This window comes from Perca flavescens, chromosome 15 (genome assembly GCF_004354835.1).
Source record: "Perca flavescens isolate YP-PL-M2 chromosome 15, PFLA_1.0, whole genome shotgun sequence".
In the NCBI taxonomy this organism is placed as follows: Eukaryota; Metazoa; Chordata; class Actinopteri; order Perciformes; family Percidae; genus Perca; species Perca flavescens.
Genome location: NC_041345.1, coordinates 17212948 through 17236021, shown reverse-complemented (window position 1 = coordinate 17236021; position 23074 = coordinate 17212948). Strand labels below are relative to the sequence as shown.

General features: G+C 40.3%; 3 protein-coding genes across 3 annotated transcripts in view; 2 read left to right on the top strand and 1 right to left on the bottom strand.

Moving 5' to 3' along the window:
- Window positions 1–6806: 6806 nt before the first annotated feature.
- psmc3ip (PSMC3 interacting protein) lies at window positions 6807–9969 on the top strand. Its single transcript, XM_028600132.1, has 8 exons — window positions 6807–6957; window positions 7449–7549; window positions 7672–7761; window positions 7872–7983; window positions 8180–8325; window positions 8457–8510; window positions 9054–9113; window positions 9253–9969. The coding sequence occupies exons 1-8, from the start codon at window positions 6939–6941 to the stop codon at window positions 9307–9309; spliced, it is 639 nt and encodes a 212-aa protein (XP_028455933.1). The 5' UTR covers window positions 6807–6938; the 3' UTR covers window positions 9310–9969.
- On the bottom strand, window positions 9403–19642 carry mlx (MAX dimerization protein MLX). The gene is made up of 8 exons (XM_028600131.1): window positions 19557–19642; window positions 18347–18383; window positions 18098–18187; window positions 16933–17042; window positions 16683–16785; window positions 16342–16441; window positions 15715–15916; window positions 9403–11742 (listed from the first exon to the last, which is right to left on the bottom strand). The coding sequence occupies exons 1-8, from the start codon at window positions 19593–19595 to the stop codon at window positions 11686–11688; spliced, it is 738 nt and encodes a 245-aa protein (XP_028455932.1). The 5' UTR covers window positions 19596–19642; the 3' UTR covers window positions 9403–11685.
- An 864-nt stretch (window positions 19643–20506) lies between these two features.
- fmnl1a (formin-like 1a) overlaps window positions 20507–23074 on the top strand; it is a 15088-nt gene continuing 12520 nt past the window's right edge. The window contains exon 1 of the mRNA XM_028599999.1: window positions 20507–21125. Within this exon, the coding sequence (XP_028455800.1) occupies window positions 20940–21125 (186 nt within the window). The 5' untranslated portion in view covers window positions 20507–20939. The remainder of the gene's footprint in view (window positions 21126–23074) is intronic.

Here is a 23074-nt window from a genome sequence, read left to right as displayed (position 1 = left end):
TTGGTATTATTTCATGTGACAGGTGTACAGTAATCTCAGATGAAGGTCTTGCCCATGGCATGCCATACAGACCTTACATTCTCCAACAACATGGAACATTCGAATGGTGGCACTTTGAAGAATGTGTTTTTAAAGCGTAACTTCCCATGGCACACTGAATAGTGGCAAGACATCTTTAAACACACAACAAATATATCATGTTTTATGACATGCTATACTATGACCTTTTTATAACTTATGACACACTATACTATGACTTTGTTATTCTGTGAATGCTGATTCAGCAGCCTTAACAGGATTGTTATCCGATTCTTCCAGACAATATTTGGTCGCCTACTACTACTGCAGGTCGCTGGTTCAAGTTCCCCTACTGACCAAAGAATGGAATGTAGACTGGTAGCTGGAGAGGTACCAGCAGTCGCACCCCCCTCCCTCTCATCTCTCCATTTGTGCATGTATAGGACTTGGCCTGTGTTTTGAGTTCTAACAACAGAGTGAAAAAATTGTAATTTCCCCCACTGTGTATCAATAAAAATGATAAATTATTATTATTAGGTAGGCAGTACAGATTTTGACCCTAGGTTTGATACCCAGTCTAGGCTGCGCCTTTTTGTGTGGAGTTTGCATGTTCTTCCAGACTTTATTTGACATACTATACTATGAATTGTTTATAACGTTTTCAACATACTATGACTTTTTATCACTTATTTCGACATACTATACTATGACTTTGTTATGCCTGTTTCGGCATACTATACTGTGACATTTTTACTATACTCAACTATTACTTTTTAATGTCTTTTTTTCGACATACTATAATATTACTTTTTTTTTACATAATATATTGTGACTTTTTTATCACTTTTTTGGCATACTATACTAGGAATTCTTTTCGACATACTATACTAGGACTATTTTTGACCTACTATACTTTGACTTTGTTATCACTTTTTTCGACATATTATACTATAACTATTTTTCGACATACTATATTATGACTTTTTATCACTTTTTTGGCATACTATACTAGGAATTTTTTTCGACATACTATACTAGGACTATTTTTGACCTACTATACTTTGACTTTGTTATCACTTTTTTCAACATACTATGACTTTTTTTGGACATACTTTGGCATGACCATTGGCAGTAGCTCATCTGTAAGGAGTTTTTTGCTGAGAAGTTGAGGGTTGCTGGTTCAAATCCCCATATGGACTGAGGTTCAGAACTCAGACTGGCGAGGTACCAGCAGTTGCATCTCTCCTCCCTCTGGAATCTCTCCATTTGTGTGTGTACAGAACCTGAACATGTGTGTGGATATTTCAGACTTGTGTGCATTTTGTTCCAACAACAGAGTGAAAAAAATTTAATTTCCCCACTGTGGATAAATAAAAAGTATAAGTTATTATTATTAAATTATTAAGTAGGCAGTACATTGTGACCCTTGGTCACACACTATACTATGACTTTTTTGTCACTTTTTTCGACATACTTTACTATTATTTTTAATGCCTTTTACTATTATTTTTTATGCCTTTTTTCAACATACTATGCTATGAATTTTTTCGTTTTTCAACATACTGTACTATGACTTTTTCGATACACTATACTTTTTTTACTATACTAAACTAATACTATCACTATCAATTAATCACTTTTTTCAACATACTATACTATGACTTTTTTCGACATACTATAATTTGACTTTTTTATGACTGGCTTTTTTCGACATACTATACTATGACTTTTATTGACATACTATACTATGACTTCTTTACTAAACTCATTCTTTATTACTTTTTTGACATAGTATGACTTTTTTCGACATGCTATGCTATGACTTTTTTTACGACTGTTGATATACTATGACTATCACTTTTCGTCATATTATGACTTTTTTCGACATACTATACTATGACTATTTTTCGACATACTATTCTATGATTTTTGTATCACTTTTTTGACATGCTATACTATATCTTTTTGATCACTTTTGACATACTATACTATGACTGACACTTTTTTCTACATATATTATGGCTTTTTATCACTTTTTTCTACATATACTATGGCGTTTTATCACTTTTTTCAACATACTATACTATGACTTTTTGATCACTTTTTCGACATACTATACTATGACTTCTTTACTATACTAAACTATTACTTACTACATATTTACATATTTTGTGGAATAAATTTAACCGTATTCTCCGCCAAAACGAGCGGCAGCTCGCGGTGTTCTGTACCCGTCATGGAGCTCGTAGCCAGCTAGCATCACGTGACAAGCCGGTGGTTTCCTAATTTCGTAGGATATCATACGTTTTGGTTCTCTTAATACATCCATGGTTTTGGTGTGCATACATTTTCGTACAATATCATACAGACTCGATCATGAGTATGCGTTGCACTTTTTTCGATATACTATACTGTTACCGCCTGGCTCAAGGCCGGCAACAAAAGGGAGGTCACACACAGATAGATCAGTCAAAAAGAAGTTTATTTAAACTAAATATATTAACATAACCTAACTTGCAGTGTGTGGACCAACAACATGCCAGCAATCCAGTTAGCTTTTCAGCATTTAGAAGCATTTTCTGCAGGAAAAAAAATCCATCCATCTTCGTCCGCTTATCCGGTGTCGGGTCGCGGGGGGAGCAGCTCCAGCATGGGACCCCAAACTTCCCTTTCCCGAGCAACATTAACCAGCTCCGACTGGGGATCGGCGTTCCCAGGCCAGGTTGGAGATATAATCCCTCCACCTAGTCCTGGGTCTTCCCGAGGCCTCCTCCCAGCTGGACGTGCCTGGAACACCTCCCTAGGGAGGCGCCCAGGGGCATCCTTACCAGATGCCCGAACCACCTCAACTGGCTCCTTCGACGCAAAGGAGCAGCGGCTCTACTCCGAGCTCCTCACGGATGACTGAGCTTCTCACCCTATCTCTAAGTGAGACGCCAGCCACCCTCCTGAGGAAACCCATTTCAGCCGCTTGTACCCTGGATCTCGTTCTTTCGGTCATGACCCAGCCTTCATGACCATAGGTGAGGGTAGGAACGAAAACTGACCCGGTAGATCGAGAGCTTTGCCTTCTGGCTAAGCTCTCTTTTCGTCAACGGTGCGATAGATTGAATGCAATACCGCACCCGCTGCGCCCGATTCTCCGACCAATCTCCCGCTCCATTGTCCCCTCACTCGCGAACAAAACCCCAAGGTACTTGAACTCCTTCACTTGGGGTAAGGACTCATTCCCTACCTGGAGAAGGCATTCCATCGGTTTCCTGCTGAGAACCATGGCCTCAGATTTGGAGGTGCTGAATCTCATCCCAACCGCTTCACACTCGGTTGCGAACCGATCCAGTGAGTGCTGAAGGTCGCAGGCCGAAGATGCCATCAGGACCACATCATCTGCAAAGAGCAGCGATGAGATCCCCAGCCCACCAAACTGCAACCCCTCCCCACCCCGACTACGCCTCGATATCCTGTCCATAAATATTACAAACAGGATTGGTGACAAAGCGCAGCCCTGGCGGAGGCCAACCCTCACCTGAAACGAGTCCGACTTACTACCGAGAACCCGGACACAGCTCTCACTTTGGTCATACAGAGATTGGATGGCCCTGAGTAGAGACCCCCTCACCCCATACTCCCGCAGCACCTCCCACAGTATCTCCCGGGGGACCCGGTCATACGCCTTCTCCAAATCCACAAAACACATGTAGACCGGTTGGGCATACTCCCAGGCTCCCTCCAGGATCCTTGCGAGAGTGAAGAGCTGGTCCGTTGTTCCCGACCAGGACGGAATCCGCATTGTTCCTCCTCAACCCAAGGTTCGACTATCGGCCGAACCCTCCTTTCCAGCACCTTGGAGTAGACTTTACCAGGGAGGCTGAGAAGTGTGATACCCCTATAATTGGCACACACCCTCTGGTCCCCCTTTTTAAAAAGGGGAACCACCACCCCAGTCTGCCACTCCTTTGGCACCGTCCCAGACTTCCACGCAATGTTGAAGAGGCGTGTCAACCAGGACAGCCCCTCCACACCCAGAGCCTTGAGCATTTCTGGACGGATCTCATCAATCCCCGGGACTTTGCCACTGTGTAGTTGTTTGACTACATCAGTGACTTCCGCCTGGGAAATCAACGACAATCCCCCATTATCCTCCAGCTCTGCCTCTAACATAGAGGGCGTATTAGTCGGATTCAGGAGTTCCTCAAAGTGCTCCTTCCACCGCCCTATTACCTCCTCAGTTGAGGTCAACAGTGTCCCATCCTTACTGTACACAGCTTGGATGGTTCCCCTTCCCCCCTCCTGAGGTGGCGAACAGTTTTCCAGAAGCACTTTGGTGCCGTCCGAAAGTCCTTCTCCATGTCTTCTCCAAACTTCTCCCACACCCGCTGCTTTGCCTCTTTCACGGCAGAGGCTGCAGCCCTTCGGGCCCGCCGGTACCCTGCAACTGCCTCCGAGTCCTCCGGGATAACATATCCCGGAAAGACTCCTTCTTCAGTCGGACGGCTTCCCTGACCACCGGTGTCCACCACGGTGTTCGTGGGTTACCCCCTTGAGGCACCTAAGACCCTAAGACCACAGCTCCTCGCCGCAGCTTCAGCAATGGAAACTTTGAACATTGTCCACTCGGGTTCAATGCCCCCAGCCTCCACAGGGATGCACGAAAAGCTCCGCCCGGAGGTGTGAGTTGAAAGTCTGTTGGACAGGGGCCTCCTCCAGACGTTCCCAATTTACCCCACTACACGTTTGGGCTTACCAGGTCTGTCCAGAGTCTTCCCCACCCCCTGACCCAACTCACCACCAGATGGTGATCGGTTGACAGCTCTGCCCCTCTCTTCACCCAGTGTCCAAAATATACGGCCTCAGATCAGATGACACGATTATGAAATCGATCATTGACCTTCGGCCTAGGGTGCTCTGGTACCAGGTACACTTATGAGCATCCCTATGTTCGAACATGGTGTTCGTTATAGACAATCCATGACTAGCACAGAAGTCCAACAACAAACAACCACTCTGGTTTAGATCAGGAGGCCGTTCCTCCCAATCACGCCTCCAGGTGTCTCCATCATTGCCCACGTGTGCGTTGAAGTCCCCCAGCAGAACAATGGAGTCCCCCACTGGAGCCCCATGCAGGACTCCAGTCAAGGTCTCCAAGAAGGCCGAATACTCCGAACTCCTGTTTGGTGCATATGCACAAACAACAGTCAGAGTTTTCCCCCACAACCCGCAGGCGTGGGGAGGCGACCCTCTCGTCCACCGGGTAAACTCCAACACAGCGGCGCTCAGCCGGGGCTTGTGAGTATCCCCACACCCGCCCGGCGCCTCACACCCTGGGCAACTCCGGAGAAGAAAAGAGTCCAACCCCTATCCAGGAGTATGGTTCCAGAACCAAGACTGTGCGTGAGGTAAGCCCCACCAGATCTAACCGGTAGCGCTCCACCTCCCGCACCAGTTCGGCTCCTTCCCCACAGAGAGGTGACGTTCCACGCCCCCAGAGCCAGCGTCTGCCGCCTGGGTCTGGTCCGTCGAGGCCCCTGACCTTCACTGCCACCCATGTGGCATCGCACCCGACCCCAACGGTTCCTCCCACAGGTGGTGGGCCCATGGGCTGGAGAGATGGGAGCCACGTAGCTTGTTCGGGCTGTGCCCGGCCGGGCACCGTGGCAAACCCGGCCACCAGGCGCTCGCCGACGAGCCCGCCGTCTGGGCCTGGCTCCAGACGGGGGCCCCGGGCTTCCTCCGGGCAGGGTCACTCCATCTCTGCCTAGCTTTTTCATTGGGGTTTTTGAACCATTCTTTGTCTGGCCCCTCACCTGAGACCACTTTGCCTTGGGAGACCCTACCAGGAGCACAAAGCTCCAGACAACACAGCCCTCAGGTTCACAGAGACACACAAACCTCTCCACCACGATAAGGTGATGGTTCACGGAGAAGAACTGTCAAAAAAAATGTCTAGTTATATTTATTATGGCATACTATACCATGACTTTTTTATGATTTATGTCATACTATGACTTTTTATTATATTTTCAATAGCATAGGCCTACTATACTATGACTATGAATTTTCTATAACATAAATCTACCGGGTCAGCTGCATTGCTGAGGATGTACTATATGTACTGTCGGGTTAATTGTCAGTGGAAAGCATTGACAAACACGGACTGAACATGTTGAATTTGAGGAAACATCTCCAAACAAGGATGCAATTGCACATCAAAGATCAAACATGTTGGAGATTGTTTGGTATGCGTGTGCCAATCTGTCTTTGGTGTCATTTCACTTGACAGGAGGTGAAATGTGTACAGTAATCTCAGATGACGAAGGTCTTAAGAAGATTTAAGAAAATCAACAAAACCCTTTGCATTAATAAAAGGCTCTGCACTTGGAACAACTTCCTTACAGTATATGTGACACACTGTTCTACATGATATTACCAAATGTGTTTTATTCTATTGCCATACGTTTGATATTTGCTTTTATTTTATATCCAACACATTAGCCCACATTAAAACTGTAGGCTACTATTTATCAAAATCTTTTAGGCCAGGACCCCTGAATTAACTGTCTGAGATCAGCCAAAATGGCAGAACTCTCACTCAGCTCTTTTTCCGGATATCGCAAGCTTTATAAAAAAGTTAAAATCTAAAGTACGTCACTCACAGCCAAAGTTATTAACAAAGTAATTGTTTTTGTGGAAATAAATTAAACTTTAGAGCGCTGTTGATATGTAGACCGTTTTTTTTTTTTATAGATAAAATCAACGGAGAAGAGCTCATGTGCGATGGTTTTCCACTGCACCCTCCCTGAGCAGGAGCTATTTCTACTAGTGTGATGCATCCTAAAGCATAAACGATCTTTTCCGTGACGCATATTTAGCGCGAAACTCGGTTTGGGAAGCTAGCTAAAGTGAATACCGAGAAGTTAGAAATGAGTAAAAAGGATAACGGTAAGAGTTAGCTTCATGTCAGGATGTTTTTTGGCTGTAGCAAGCAAGCTGTCGTATCTGACACTCGTATCGAGCGAACGACGCTCGTTTGATTCCACCGATAATAAAGATGTAGCTATAAAGCCATCAGCTAACGTTAACTACATAGCCTAAAGCATATAAGTTACGCTAACATTAGCTCTCAAACATTAGGTGAGCTTACTCCAAATACGCTCACTTTTACAACATGATACATTTTTTTTTAAAGCACCTCATGTGGGATCTTTTATTTTTAAGTTACATAAAATAAATTATATCTTCATTGTTTACCAGTCGTAGGCTCACTAAGACCTAACACAAATATGATAAAAAAAAAAAAAACACATAACGTTAAAAGTGCGTCAAGGAACTTTAAAAGACCACACAACTCTAGTTTTCATTTCTAGCTATGTTTGAGTTACTGTTATATTAACTTTAAGCACCATGTGATCACTTTCTGCTGTCATCCACAGGCACGTCACTCATCCTTGCCTATATGAATGAGAAGAACCGACCCTACAGTTCTCAGGATGTCTTTTGCAATTTACAAAAGCAGCATGGATTGGGCAAAACGGTGAGATGTGTGTGTGTGTGTGTGTGTGTGTGTGTGTGTGTGTGTGTGTGTGTGTGTGTGTGTGTGTGTGTGTGTGTGTGTGTTATTAATTATTGATTGATTGTATATTTGTGATTCACCAGGCAGTGGTCAAAGCCATGGAGCTGCTGGCTCTAGAGGGCAAGATAAAGGAGAAAACCTATGGCAAGCAAAAGATTTATTTTGCTGATCAGGTTAGTCTGTTCATCTGAAATACAGTATTGTTGTGGAAAGTAGGCACTGAAAGTAATGTATGCCCACACTGCTGTTTAGAATAATCTGCTGCTGCTAACCTTCCCTACAGTCTCAGTTCAAAGATGTGAATGATGCAGACCTGAAGGCGATGGACTCTCAGATCTCACAGCTCAGTGCAGAGATGCATTCCCTCAACCAGAGCTGCAGACAGCTAGATTCAGGTGTAGTAAACTTGTTCAAGTTGGTGCCTCCAGAGTGTTTTCACAGATCCTACACAGTACCAAGATATGTGCATTGTTCAGTTTTAGGCCAGCGTAAATTATTTACATCAGTTCTCGATGCTTAGGGGGCCGTGTTTTTGTTGTACTGCATTCTGACGGGGTGTTGTGTACATTTGTGTGAAATCTCTGCTAACAGAGCTGAAGGAGCTCAGCAGCTCTCTGACAACAGAGGAAGTGATGTCAGAGATCAAAGCGCTGAAAGCAGAGTGTTCAGGCTACAGATCGCGTGTGGAGAAGATAAAGTCGGCCACAAATCACGTCACACCAGAAGAGAAAGAGAAGGTTGGCAATGCATTTATGCTTTCTCATTACAGCAAAACATCTTAGGAAAAGTAGTGAAGATGCCACTGTTGTTGTTTTTGTCTGTTGATGTACACTATGGTGGTTCAATGCTCATATTTTGATTTACACAGGTTTACAAAGAGCAGAATGCTTACGTGAAAGAGTGGAAAAAGAGGAAAAGACTGGTAATGTATATAGAGCTGCAATGATTAGTTGATAATAGAACATAACAAGGTGGATGTTGGGGGTTTGGCCTTGACCAACGGCCACTTTGTTCGTTTGAAAGCCATGATGTCTCTCTTTCTAATGGGCAGGCCAAATTCTCTGGGCGGGCAAAGCAGAAAAAGGGGAGGTAACCTTGCTCCTTATGACCTCATAAGGAGGAGATTCCAGATCGGCCCATCTGAGCTTTCATTTTCTAAAAGGCAGAGCAGGATACCCAGGGCTCGGTTTACACCTATCGCCATTTCTAGCCACTGGAGGACCATAGGCAGGCTGGGGGAACACATATGAATGTTAAAAAAGTGAAATTTTCATGCCATGGGACCTTTTTAAGTTATTAAATAAAAAAGCTATATTTTGTTCCTCCTATCAGCACTAGTATTATAAACAGTAGATGGAAGAAAGGAAAGGAGTTTTGTAGATTTGGTGACAAAAAGACATTCATTATCGTAAAATTACAAGCTGTTGCCACTAAATTCTCAAACTTTGTTCTTTGATTCTCTCAGGCTTCAGACATGATGAATGCAATCCTGGAAGGCTATCCTAAGAGCAAAAAGCAGTTCCTGGTGAGTGGAACAAGCTCATGAAATCCACTTTCCAGAACTTAACTTCATGCCACCGCCTACAGTATGTGTGTTTTGCTTGTGTGCCAATGTTTTTTGTTCACAGTACTAATGAATAATGTATGTGCCGTTTCCCTCACAGGATGAAGTTGGAGTGGAGACTGATGAGGACTGCAAGGTGCTTGTTCCAAGTACTTGAAAGAACAAGAAAACACTGGTTCATCCACTTCATCAATACAAGCCTGTGCAGTGCTTAGCTAAGAATATAGATTATACATCAGAGCAGTCTGACCCACAGCACATTCTTTATTTATAGTCTCTCTCTTGAACAAATGGTACATCTTTAATAAAAGTTCAATGGAAAAAGTATATTTATACAAAAATAGCTGTCATTTTCAAGACATTAACACTACGTCACATCATTACGCAGCACTGACAGATGCTTGATACCTCATAGGCAACATTGGTTTATTTTTGTTTACCTTTTTAAAGCCGTAAAACCAATCCTGAGCCTGTGAGGAAAATGTCAAATTAATTAGTCATTATTGCTTGGAGAGCTGTATGTTCTTTGTTCATATGGTTAAGTCCATATTTGTGCCATGTTTTTTGAAAACTACATAAAAGAACCACAATGTATAAAGCATGAAGGATTATTCATGACCTTTAGGTATTATGGAGGGTTGTCATGTTTTCCCCCCCTCCTTTGTTAATCATCCTTAGTACTGTTTAACTCTGTATTGCTTCCAACTTATTAAATGTTCATGACAATAACTGAAAAGAATTTCTCCAACCACAAAAAAGTCAAACTCCACTCTTTTCTTTTAACTATCTTCAAATATTAAAAGATATTTTCCTGCTACAGAGATGGGGACCAGTGCCCAGCCATATGAGTTGTCCTTTTCTGCTGCACTTTTATTTCCATTTTAATTGGGGAAAATGAAACAGGAAATTCAATATCTTTCTTTACATAGGTACATGTCACTCTTTGGATGGTGAGATACAGTAGGTGCCCTTTTTTTTTTTTTAAAAACTATCAAAGACAATACTTAAACAAGACAGGATACAACAATTAGCACTTCCCTGTGATTAAAGCAACAACATTAAAGCAATTTTGTATTGAATAGATTAATAATTTGTATGAGAGATTTTACTTATTCAGATGGTGGAAACAAAACTCACGGAAATTAGCTTTAAGTTAAATCTTTTTCAATTCATTACAGTGACTATAAATCTCAGTACAGTGATGGTTTTCACAAAGCATCAGCCCGGAAGAGTCTGAACATTTTCCACTTAGTGGTGTTGACCATTCACCATTTTGAGTAAACGGTTACTGATAACAAAAGCCACTGACAACCAAAGTAAAGCACATGGTCGTGTTGGTTTTAAAAAGGACTGAAATTTAAAGATGACATTTATGGCAATTTAAGTACTTATTGTAGAGTAAACTGCAATCTGAAAGGTTAATCAAAATCAAGATTTTGTATTTAACATCTCCTAAATAAACTAAAAAGCTAAACTGAATTTCTTCCCAATGTGCAGTGACGCTCAATCATGTTTAGTTATTTTGTTTGTTTGTGTTTGTGTATATGTATGTATGTGTATATGTATATGTATGTATGTATGTATGTATGTGGATATATATATATATATATATATATATATAAATAAAATTAAAAATCATAATGCTGTCTACATTGCACACCTGTCACCCATGAGATTACAGCATTTTTGTCAGCTTGTCAAAGTTGTGTTAATGGGGGGGAAAAAAAACTCCCAATTTTGTCACAATAAAAAGGTAGAAGAGTTTGTTTTTAAACCTCAGTACTAAAATGCTGGAGCGCCATACAACGTGTTCCTGATTGTTGTTAGGAGAAATGAGTTACCCTGCAGTAGTATAGTAGTTAACATTGTCTGCTACAGTATGGTTCAAGAGTGTTATGGCTGAAATGTTTGTTCCCTGGAGCGGTTAGGAGCCCTTTAGATAAACATTAGGCTCCCAACATATGCTTGATGTAACAGGGGAGGGTGTGGGCTCATGAGTTTTTACATTTTTCATCACCCTTCTCTCAATTCCCATTGGGTTGATAGATTGCAGAAGCAACACAATCAATCAACTCAATCTGTAAGAGGAGTCTTGGTTTTGATTTATTTAAGGGCAACTCCAGTTACTTCAGACTGTGACTTCCAACTAAATGCACACGGTCTTGTCTAACTGATGCATTCATTTGCAAACTGTTATATTTTGTGTTTCCCCTGCATTTCTGAGCAGAACAATAGTAAGAACTATTCAGCAGAGGCTGGAAAATACTTAGCTATCTGTATGTATGTAGACTTAGAATCAGAAAGTGATCCCTTCTGATGAAATATGTGACTGCTCAATCCAATGCAACTTCTCATCCCTGCCCATAGTGTGAGGTTGAGGTAATCCAATTGCAGCCAGGGAGTCACTGATGAGCTGAAGGGAGTGTAGTGTGTGGCCTGAGGCTGATTTAAGTTTTTTCTCCACCCTGAGAGACCAGAGCAAGCCAAAGCAAAGTCAATTTTCTGGGGAGGTAAGTCCAGAGGTTTCACTCAATCAATAAAGCTGACCGTTGAGCTGCCGGAGCACTCCTACGACAAACTCCCTCAGTGTCTAAGAAAGAACAGAAGAAGAATATTATAAGGAATATTATTACCAAAAGAAATCACAATAGTTAAAAAAAATACATTATGACCCACTCCTAAATAAGATAAAATCTGACATATTGAGATGGAATTCTAACCCATATTTGAGCCTCACTCAAAGAATAGAATCCATTAAGATGAATATCCTCTCCAGAATCTTGTTTTTGTTTCGGGCTCTCGCCATGAAAATTATAATTAAGGAATTCAATGAATGGGATAAAATTCTCTCTCTTTATCTGGCAGGGGGAAAAAACCAAGAGTGCAGCAATTCAAGACACTGCAACTCCTGAAAAAAGAAGGTGGTATGGCTGTCCCACATTTGAAAGATTATTTCTACTCAACCCAAATCAGGCCCTTATTACATTTATGTAATCAAGATTATACTGCAAGATAATTTTGATTAAGGACTTCCCTATACGGGCAGTTTTAAGCAACAAACAGGTCAAATAATAGATAAATTGAAAAATCCATGGCTAAAGTTTTAACTCAAAGTTTGGAACACAATTAAGACAATATAAATTATTGGATAAATTATGGATAATTACATCTAATTATCCACTTTAAACCCAATCAATTAGATCTTAGATTTAAAACATGGATAGAAAAAGGGATCACAACATTCTACTCACTTACAAACAATGCACAACTAAAGGACTTCCTAACTTTAAAAGAAGAGTTTTCTTTAGATCAGGTAAATGCAGTTACGTAATTACTTTGACAAATGATAACAAAAATACCCAAAAGATTTGGACGATCCGGTGCTGAGAGAAATTCTAAGAGCATATTCATGTGAATCTAACAAAGGTACTGTTTCTAGAGTGTATAAAGGTTTCCTTACAAAATAAAACTTACTCTACAGATTATATCAAAAATAAATGGGAAAGAGAGCAAGACCTTAAGATGACAAAAGAGGAATGGCATAGCTACTGTGAACTGCAAAGGAAATGTACTAATTCAGACACATTGAGGGAGTTTGCATGGAAATGCTTAATGAGACTTTTTTATTACGCCAAAACAGAAACTTCACTACACAGGTGAAGACACTAGAAGTTAGAGAGGCTGCAAACCATTGGCATATATTTTGGGAATGCCCAGGGTTAAAACACTTCTGGTCAGAGGTACATAAAATAATGGAAGAAATATTTTACACGAATATCCCGAACCACTTCAATGGAAAAAATAACCTTCTCACTTAATTTACAAATGGATAAATTCAATAAGGATGGGGAAAAAAATGGTATCCCTCATGAAAAAGACAGACAGAATTTGTTCGGTTATTATATGGGCATGTGTATATGTGCTAGAGATGCACCGATTACAACTTTCTAGGCCGATTCCGATTTCTGATTTTCTAACCACTTTACAGCACACACAAATATTTATTTTCTATCTTTTCTTTAATAGAACATTTTACATTGTCATAGAACATTTTTTGAACAGATAATCGATCACTATAAAATAGAACAATATAAATTACTCCTGGTGTGGGAAATTCACACACATCTGAAGTGCAATGTTAGAACCATTTCCTTCTTTTCACATCATATACACATACACACATATATATATATATATATATATATATATATATATATATATATATATATATATATATATATATATATATATATATATATATATATATAAGTATTTGACCCTTGCTGATTTTGCAGGTTTGCCCACTTACAAAGAATGCAAAAATCTACAATTTTAAATCATATGTACATTCTAACAGTGAAAGACAGAATCCCAAAGAAAATTCCAGAAAATCACATCATATGAATTTATTAAAATTGATAACCATCTGATGAGGAAAAACAAGTATTTGACCCCCTGGACAAACAGCATGTTAATATTTTGTAGAAAAGCCATTATTGGCCAGCACAGATGTCAAACGGTTTTTATAGTTGGTGACAAGGTTTGTGCACATTTCGGCAGGGATGTTGGCCCCTCCTCCTGCAGACAGCCTCCAAATCATTTAGGTTCGAGGTTGTCGCCTGGCAACTCGAATTTTAAGCTCCCTCCAAAGATTTTCAATCGGATTCAGGTCTGGAGACTGGCTAGGCCACTCCAGAACCTTGATGTGCTTCTTCTTCAGCCACTCTTTTGTTGCTTTGGCGGTGTGCTTAGGGTCGTTGTCGTGCTGAAACACCCATCCTCGACCCATCTTCAGCTCTCTCACTGAGGGAAGGAGATGTTGGTCCAGAATTCCACGATACATGGCCCCGTCCATCCTCCCCTCAATACGATGGAGTTGTCCCGTCCCCTTGGCTGAAAAGCACCCCCAAAGCATGATGTTGCCACCACCATGCTTGACGGTGGGGATGGTGTTCTTTGGGTTGTACTCGGTGTTCTTTGCCCTCCAAACACGACGAGTTGAGTTGAGGCCAAAAAGTTCTATTTTGGTCTCATCTGACCACATCACCTTCTTCCAGGCCTCTTCTGAGTCGTCCAGGTGGTGAATGGCGAACTTCATGCGGGCCTGTACATGTTTCTTCTTGAGCAGGGGGACCTTGCGTGCGCTGCAGGATTTCAATCCATGACAGCGTAGTGTGTTACCAACCGTTTCTTTTGTAACTGTGGTCCCAGCTGCCTTCAGTTGATTCATCAGTTCCCCCCCTTGTGGTTTTGGGATGATTCCTCACCGTTCGCATGATCAGGGACACCCCACGAGGCAAGATCTTGTGTGGAGGCCCAGACCGAGGGAGGTTGGCGGTGGTGTGGTGCTTCTTCCATTTCCTGATAACTGCACCGACAGTTGATCTTTTTTCTCTCAAGTTGCTTTCCGATTCTCTTGTAGCCCATCCCAGCCTTGTGCAGATCAACAATCTTGTCCCTGATGTCCGTAGAAAGCTCTTTGGTCTTGCCCATGGTGGTGATGTTTGATGCTGGTTGTTTGGGTGTTGACAGGTGTCTTTTATACAGGTAACGAGGTGAGGCAGGTGTATTTGATGTAGATAATTGGTTCGGATTGGGGCTGTGTCTTAAAGAAAGACTAACTGGCTTGTAGGAGCCAGAATACTTGCTGTTTGTCCAGGGGGTCAAATACTTGTTTTTCCTCATCAGATGGTTATCAATTTTAATAAATTCATATGATGTGATTTTCTGGAATTTTCTTTGGGATTCTGTCTTTCACTGTTAGAATGTAAATATGATTAAAATTGTAGATTTTTGCATTCTTTGTAAGTGGGCAAACCTGCAAAATCAGCAAGGGGTCAAATACTTATTTCCCCCACTGTATATATATAAAAAAATATAGCCTTGCAGTATAACGATATTTCTCAAAACACACGCAGGCCTGTTTGAACGTCAACAGTAACGTTACCTGAAAAACGTCACACAGATGATTTAACGTCACCGCTCATTTTACACGCAGTTTAGCAACAAAACTAAACGCTGAGGGAAAATTACTACGTTTTTAATGTTGGTTTGGAGCAGACGGCTCTGCAGAGCCGCGGACTTTATGACATTTCATAAACAGCTGATGGAGCGGCGGTGCGCTGATGTTGCGCGACGTTAATCATGCGGCGCACGAGTGAATTTGACCGGCAGGTCGCCGGTCATGGCCGGTCACGTGATAATCGGCCGATTCCGGTCACTGGCCGGTCAATCGGTGCATTGCTAATATGTGCATATACATTTTTATTTTTATTTATTTCCTTCTTTTCCACCTATTTAAATATATATAAATATTTAGCTATGTATGTAAGAATAAGTGCTTTCTTATTTTTATTTTTAATGTATTTTCATGAATATTTTTTCTTATTTAAAGGAGAGAAACAAGAAATAGGAAGAGGAGTATCGTGACCATGTTGGTCTCAAACAGAGATAATTAAACCATGCGTATTGTTACTACTCTATGTAACCAACAACAAGAAAGAACTGGCAATGTCATGTGTGTGTGCAATACTCTAAAAACAAAAATACATATATTCCTTACATGTGGCTTGCAGTGCTCCTCAATCCAGCTGAAAACGCAGGCGGAGAGTTCTTGAAAGCTGCTCACTGAAACAGAACTGCTAAAAGACTGGAACAGGGAGTCCATGATGCTCTGAAAGATGTTGAACTTGACCTGGTCAGACACCTGATCCTCTCCCTGCTGTGGGTGGTTCTGGTGGGCCTTCACTATGTGCTCATAGTTCCTATTAAGAAAGACAATCACTGTTCACAGGCATCACAAAATATGCAATTTAATTCATGGCCACAACTAATTTATAAAGAAATGATTCACTTGAGCTAGATTAATTGGTTTTCCGCCACAGTAAGTGTCACATTAAAAATGTAAACGCTGCATTTTAAGCTTTTATTTGAGGATATTTTGTTTCACTTTTTAATTTTAGATCCGATAGTACCTTTACAATGTGCTGTTGCAGCGCTGCAATCACAGCATTTCTAACTCAAGAGTTTTCTCTTTGTACAAGATCAGCATTTTTTTTTTTTAATCCATCTTTTCATCTTTCTGGATGCAGAACAAGTAGTGAGGTCTTAATTTGCCAAAAATTTGGGACTGTAGAATAAATTATACCAAAAAAGCTTCGCTCAGAAAGTATGTGAACCATTATCTCACGTTTTCATGATTTTCAGCGCCATCACTTCTTTCCTTAGTACAGAAACTTCCTCCTCTTGCTTCTTCTTTTCTTTATGAAGAAAATGGATGTAGTCGATTGCTGCAAACAAATACAGAAATGCATCAGTTAGTGACTTCTTCACTCCACACAGATTTAATCAATTTTCCCAAAAGTGTTGTCCCTTCACAACCATTGCCCGGAAAACAAAACGATATATTGTGCAGCCCTAATTTGTTGCTTGATTTGTGTAATGTGAGCATGCATGTATTATCTATTGGAAAACTAGATAATAATGCCACTGCTGACCTATAAGTGTTCAACTAATAACATCACAACTTACTTTTCTGTAGCACAGTAGCCTTGCTGATCTTCTGTGCTCCCACTGCAAATTCAGACTGCTGCTGGCAGGTTGGTACTATGGACTGGAGGTCTTCGTAGCCTTTCTTACATTACAACAACAAAAAATGTACTGAACAAATGAAGTTATAAAAACATACAGTACATCTCTAAATCTTTTCAAAGGTGTTTGTTATGTATCTGCAGTAAGTCACAGAGACACACATCCTATTTGCAGTCTATTGGAGCCTTACCTTGATAGCATCCCTACGCTTCTGCTCAGCCTGTGTGTGTGCTTGTCTCCGTCGATCTTTATACGAGTCCTTATATGACGTCTCATGTCTGTAGTCACTGTCTTCATCATCTATTCAAGAATATATTAACACTTAGATTAAGAATTTAGATTAAGATGCCCCTGACCTGACATGGAATACCACTTGGCATACTGACAAATGTGAACTATTTTGTTGTTAAATACAACGTTTTGGAAACATAATGAGGATTAAGCTAATTTTAGTTGGTCTAAAGCCATAAAACGATATTTTTTTTTTTCTAGACACTGGAAGATGAATTTATAGATTTACTTAAAATGCATATCCTGGAGCTTCAGTCTATTTTCTTCCATCACAGAAATGTAGCCTGGACCACCAGAAGCTGATTCATGCTTCAATCAAGTTCAACCAATGACTGTAATGCACTTTAAACTTGCCTACACTAGACATTATTCAACGGAGGCAACTCATAAAAACCTGCTGACAGAATCTTAAAGCTATGAAGATTGAACGCAGTTCTGCATGCACTGCATTTTATTAAACACATAAATACACCATATATACTCCTTTTTAAAGCACTCTATTAGAATTACGGTCATTCTATATCGTTAAAGAGTACCTACATGCAGGGTCCAAAATTATCTTTTTTGTCAACCAGCCAAATGGCTAGTGATTGTTCAAAATTGTACCAGCCACAATAGATTACCATTTTTTTTTTTGGCTGGTGAGTGAATAAATCTACCAGCCACATGCATATTTCACCAGCATTTGGCTGGTGGATGGTGCTAATTTTGTACCCTGCCTACATGCCTTGTAATCGTTATCATAATAAGTAGGATGACTGCTTTTTACTTTTATAAGAATCCGGAAGCAAAAATGAAAGAAAGCAGGCCATGTCTCCATTTAACAATGTGCTTTTACTTTGAATAATAGGTGATATACAAATAAGACATTTTATTCTTTGAAATCCAATTTAAAATATTTAGACTACATATATTATGCATTACAGGAAAGTCATTCGAAGTGAATCAGTCAGCGAAGCAAACATTCAGTCAGCAAAGCAAACATTCACATCACAATCTAAATGCACAAATTCTCTCTTAAAACTGTCAGCCATGTCAGTTCCCCTATGTTACACACATAATACCTGTATTTGGTACTGAAGAGGCACTTGTCGAGCCGATGCTGTTGGCCCTGGACACAACTGAACCCTTTCTGACAGTTTCAGCAAAGAAACCTACACAACAAGACAGCAGACATCAAAGGTTTTTCACTGCAAGGCCAGAAACAGATTGGCATGCTAATCTCAAAAAACACAAACACAAGGTCACCATCACATAGCCTAAATATCAAATTATATGACAAACAACAGGATGTGATCTGACTGAATACTCACTAGGGTCAAAGCCACTGTCGCTGAAAGCACCGTCTGTCTGCCAAGCCATCATCAGACAACAGAAGATAGAAAAAAAAAAAAAAAAAAAAAAAAAGAGGAAAATAGAGATATGCTGGAATAAAAAGGGCAAAAATCGTGCTGCCCTAAATACGTTTACAATAGACCCAATAGCTAGCCTGCCCAATGGACAGCCTAAACCCCCCACTGAGCATTGCCCTGATTTGTCCAATTCAAGTATGCATGAGGGAGAGGAGGCACACCCAATCAGTACTTCAATCACAGATCCACTGTTTGATCTAGCTAGGGCACCACAACACAATAGTTACTTTAATTTGTACTTCTCAAAATTGGTACCAGTTTCTTTCCAATATTTTTATGTAATACAATGGATGTATTTATAATTACAGGATGTAAACCCTCAAGATGTGTAGTGTTTGCCCATGACTACTCTGACCAAAGGTTTCACTCTATCTACCTACAACGAAATCCTATTAAAAGAGGATCAAATGTTGCCCTCGAAGATTGTTTGATATGGTTGATTCAACAAGTTTAACTTAGGAGTCCCTGACATGAGTAGAATTAGGAAATATCTTTTTACAGCTGCTTTTCCATATTAACGTAACGTAGCTGGCTATATCATTATCAGATACGACATTATATGATTATACATCGTCTGGTGAAAAGCTGACTTCTGACAAGGGAAGTTGGACCAAGTCATTTCCTAATATACAGTTTTCTGATACCACACCAGAGTTTTACCCAGGTTGCATTTATATGTGGCGGGCTGCAAATAGCAATGAATATACAAGCGTACTAATGGTAAATTCACTGCACCATTCTGGCAGACTATACTATAACAAATCTGCACTTCACTTCCAAATTGGTGTTTGTAAGAAATGCAAGTAAGAAATGCAAAAACAGAAATATAATTTTAGGTGGGTGCAAATCTATTTTAAGCACGAACGAGGAACATGAGTTGCCCTTAAGGACGTTTTGTTTACTTAGCTAGCTAACTAACAGTAGCTAGCTGCAAACGTCACATAGCTAACGTTAGCTAGCTGTCGAGCTAACAAAGCCAAGCTCCTCCACAACGTTAGCAACACTTTAACTTATAGACATAACAAAGTTTGTCACTTATCAGTGCTGTCACACGGCAGACGTAAGAGTCGATTTACAAAATAATTTAGGTTAACTAACATCAGTTACTTACTTTCCAGTGGTCCTCTGGCGACGTTGTCGGGTCCGTCATTTTGGAATGTAAAACAACTAATAGCTCTGCTGCCTTCGCGTGCTTCTCGTAAATTCCTACTTTCTTCCTCTAAAAAAAAAAAAAAAAAAAAAAAAAGTTAGCAAACATCTCATCGCGTTCTTTCAGATATAATAATAATAATAATAATAATAATAATAATAATAATAATAATAATAATAATAATAATAATATTGTACCACAATCAGTTCCCCCAATGGACCCAATTCGTGTGCACGAATCAACAACAGGTGGGCTTAGTCATGAAGTATAGTATTTATTCATATACATCTTCTTCTTTACAGGGTCCGTGGCCGCTGCACTCCTTTAAAACTTGAATATAGCCTATCTGTCTGTTCTGATGTTGAGACCCAATATGTAGCAATTTCCGAGGAGACAGCGAATGCAGCAATCATACATGTAGTAATTGGCTTCAAACACAGAGAGACGCTGTTAGACATATAGACATATGGTTGGACAACCGTCTCTTTACACTCACTTACATGCGGACTTCCACATCAACCTTGTCTCACTTGAAAAAAAATGACCAAAACAAATGTAACCCCATGCCCATGTAATTTAAGCTAGCTTCATAAGAATGAATGGCTCCAGTTTAGTGAAAGTGGATTCCTGGTAAAATGGGAAAACGTTTCCTTTGCCTGTTGGTTCATTTTACATCTGCACCTGCTTGGTTATCATGTTTCCTTAACCTTGGACACTCTTTCTGCTGTATTCCAGTACTGTGCTATCTTATCTTACTCATCATTTACCTACTGCTTGAACGACGCACACCATTACCATATTCATCTTCCACCCTGTTCTACACCCCAGCTTCTGTTGCTGTCATGCAAAGGAAGTTGCTCTTCTGCTTTTGTGCTTCTGTGGTTTCTGTCTGTGTTACAGAGTGTGTCATACTCCCCTCTCCTTCCTCTCACACGCAGCCCTCTGTACTCATTCACCAGAGGAGCTCTCGGTCAACAAGTGTAGAGAAGCAGTGGAGAAGAGAGAGGTGGGTCATTTCTTAGAGCCCAACAGGCGCCAACAAGGCTTGTTACCTTATTCTCAAAGGTACTTGTAAAGGGACAGGGACAGTTGATTAGAGGACAGACATGACGACGAACTACCTTCTTTCTTTACCCACCCTGTCTTTAGGACTAAGGCAGATTCAGTAGACCAGAGGCTTGATGTCCATCTCCCTGAAGGCCTAAAGACTTGGTTTGATTTAGGCCTGCTTGTTCTTATCATTCAGAGTGATAACTTTTTGTCACTCTGTTTTGGAATACAACGATTTCTCAGGAGAAAGGGTTTGTGTAAAGATTACTCCTGGATTACTTGTGGAGATTTGTGATGGGGAATGCGGCTGCCGGGGGCTTGGAGCAGGAACAGGCTGAGGGCCGAGAGGTCAGCAACTCAGTCGGTGGAGCTTTAGGAATGAGTGACCCCACTCCAACCTTGCAGAAGAAGCAGACGGCTCCCCCAAAACTACCCATGCCCCCAGAGGAGGAGCTGGAGCAGCGCTTCAACGTGGTGCTGGTGAGTGGCTGCACAGGAGACATGAAGGCACACACCCTTACTGCACATGGTAACAGAGACTATGCACTTGGTGTATTTCCTATGGCAGTTAAGGTTTTGTATTAGAGGCTGAATGTAAAGTCTGTGAGAATTATGCAGGTGCAAATGACTCAGAGGCACATAACAAAAACAAGTTGTTTTAAGTAGCTTATGTGTTCTGAGTCCTGTTGTGAAAACTGATTTATGCTGCCAAAACTATTTTAATTAACTAAATACCAACTGGATATGATGTCATCCTTTTCCAGTTTGTTGTCTCACAATCAGTCTAATATAGTGTCTAATCTGAATCTAAATCCAGAGGCCAATTTGTCTGGTGGGTCCAGAGAGCCACATTTAGCAAAATACCAGCTTTAAATGTGATCCACAAAGACGTAGTTTTCCCAATCATATTTGCACAAATGTCATCAGTAAGTGCTCCATTCAAAGCAGGGATATAACAATAAAAACAATGTTATCAACAAGTTGCTAAATTCAAGTACTTCTTGACTATACAGTTAGATTTGAAAATGTCAGGCTAGGAACAGGGTGGTAATAGTGCATGCTCGAGTGGCTAGCCAAGAGGAAGTTGAGCAACATATTTACAAGGGTGAGACCATAAGACCGGAAAGCAACTGTTCCACCACTCTTTCAACAGTCTTACAACAAGTTGAAAAACACAACACCTCATTATAAATAATTTTACTTACCTTTGTATTTGAGGCACTGTTAAGAATAACACATCAACACATTGTTTAGTATCAAAGATGCTGAAGCCTTTACATCTTGAAATAAACAACAAAAATCATGTTAATGAACATAAAAGTGAACTGAAGACAAACAAGACTATAAACTGTGACGTCATGCTGACACACTGCAGCCTGCAGCTGCTTCATTAACATCATTAACTAATTAATCATCACTTTGTCTCACGTTTTGCACCTAAATGGGCTTCATTCACCCCATGGTAATATGTTGTTGTTGTTGTTTTGTTTATTCTGTCAATGTTGTAAAAGCCAAACAAAAACTTGAAATCCATAAATGAAACATTACAAAAAGAAAATTAGACTTTCCCTTTACTTTGAGAGTTAGTTGGTAATAGGTAATGACACTTTTATTTATTTAGGATGAAGGAAAGCAAGACTTTTTTGTTTTTTGTTGTTTGTTGTTACTAAAATGAAAAATTATCAAATAGGTTTTGAAGGTTTATCATTTTTCATTTTTTTTCCCAAACTATTAGCAAACATAAAATCCTAACGTCATTCAAATGTTCCAATGAAATTCTGTGTCCTATCTCAAAATGAATTGAATTGAATTTTCAAGGCATAGGAGAGTCATGATCACAGTCTTGTTTGAAACTGACAATGTATACATTACGTTAAAATGCCGGTGTGACTATTTCACATAAATTGACAAATGAGTATGGAAATGTCATCATATGAGAAAACACGAATACGTAGTGTGGCTTTAGTGTTAACTATTTCATAATACCCATGTGACACATTTTGCTGAGAAACGGAGGCCTGTGCCATTTCATGCCTACAAAGTCCTCACAGGCATTGCATGAAAGTATATCCTCACTTCCTCTTTTAGCAAAATACTTTCAATGTGAATTGCAAAGAGATGCTTCACCTTCCTTTATTGTGAAAATTCAGGATTTAATATTTGCGTAACTAGCTCTACAAAGAAATGAGAAGTGCATGACATTGTATCTGAACTGAGTGAATTTATACTTGTGTTCATGTGCGTCTTTTTACTTATTTTTTGGAAAGTGTTGTACCACAAAACCCACAACGCAACCCCTCCCTTACCCCACCAAGGATGAAACTCTAACTCCCCAACAGAAAGGCAACCGCCTGTTTCCGTTCTTACTTCTCTTTGTTTGTTTTTTCAAGGTGTGAAAAAAAAAACTAAGCAACACCCAGTATCAACAG

Coding starts and splice junctions, on each gene's coding strand:
- psmc3ip (XM_028600132.1), top strand. Junction 7,762..7,871: donor AGATTTATTTTGCTGATCAG/GTTAGTCTGTTC, acceptor CCTTCCCTACAG/TCTCAGTTCAAAGATGTGAA. Junction 8,511..9,053: donor GGAAAAAGAGGAAAAGACTG/GTAATGTATATA, acceptor TGATTCTCTCAG/GCTTCAGACATGATGAATGC.
- mlx (XM_028600131.1), bottom strand. CDS start 19,595: ATGACGGACCCGACAACGTCGCCAGAGGACCACTGGAAA. Junction 17,043..18,097: donor CTCTTCAGTACCAAATACAG/GTATTATGTGTG, acceptor ATTCTTGAATAG/ATGATGAAGACAGTGACTAC. Junction 16,786..16,932: donor AGCGTAGGGATGCTATCAAG/GTAAGGCTCCAA, acceptor TTGTAATGTAAG/AAAGGCTACGAAGACCTCCA.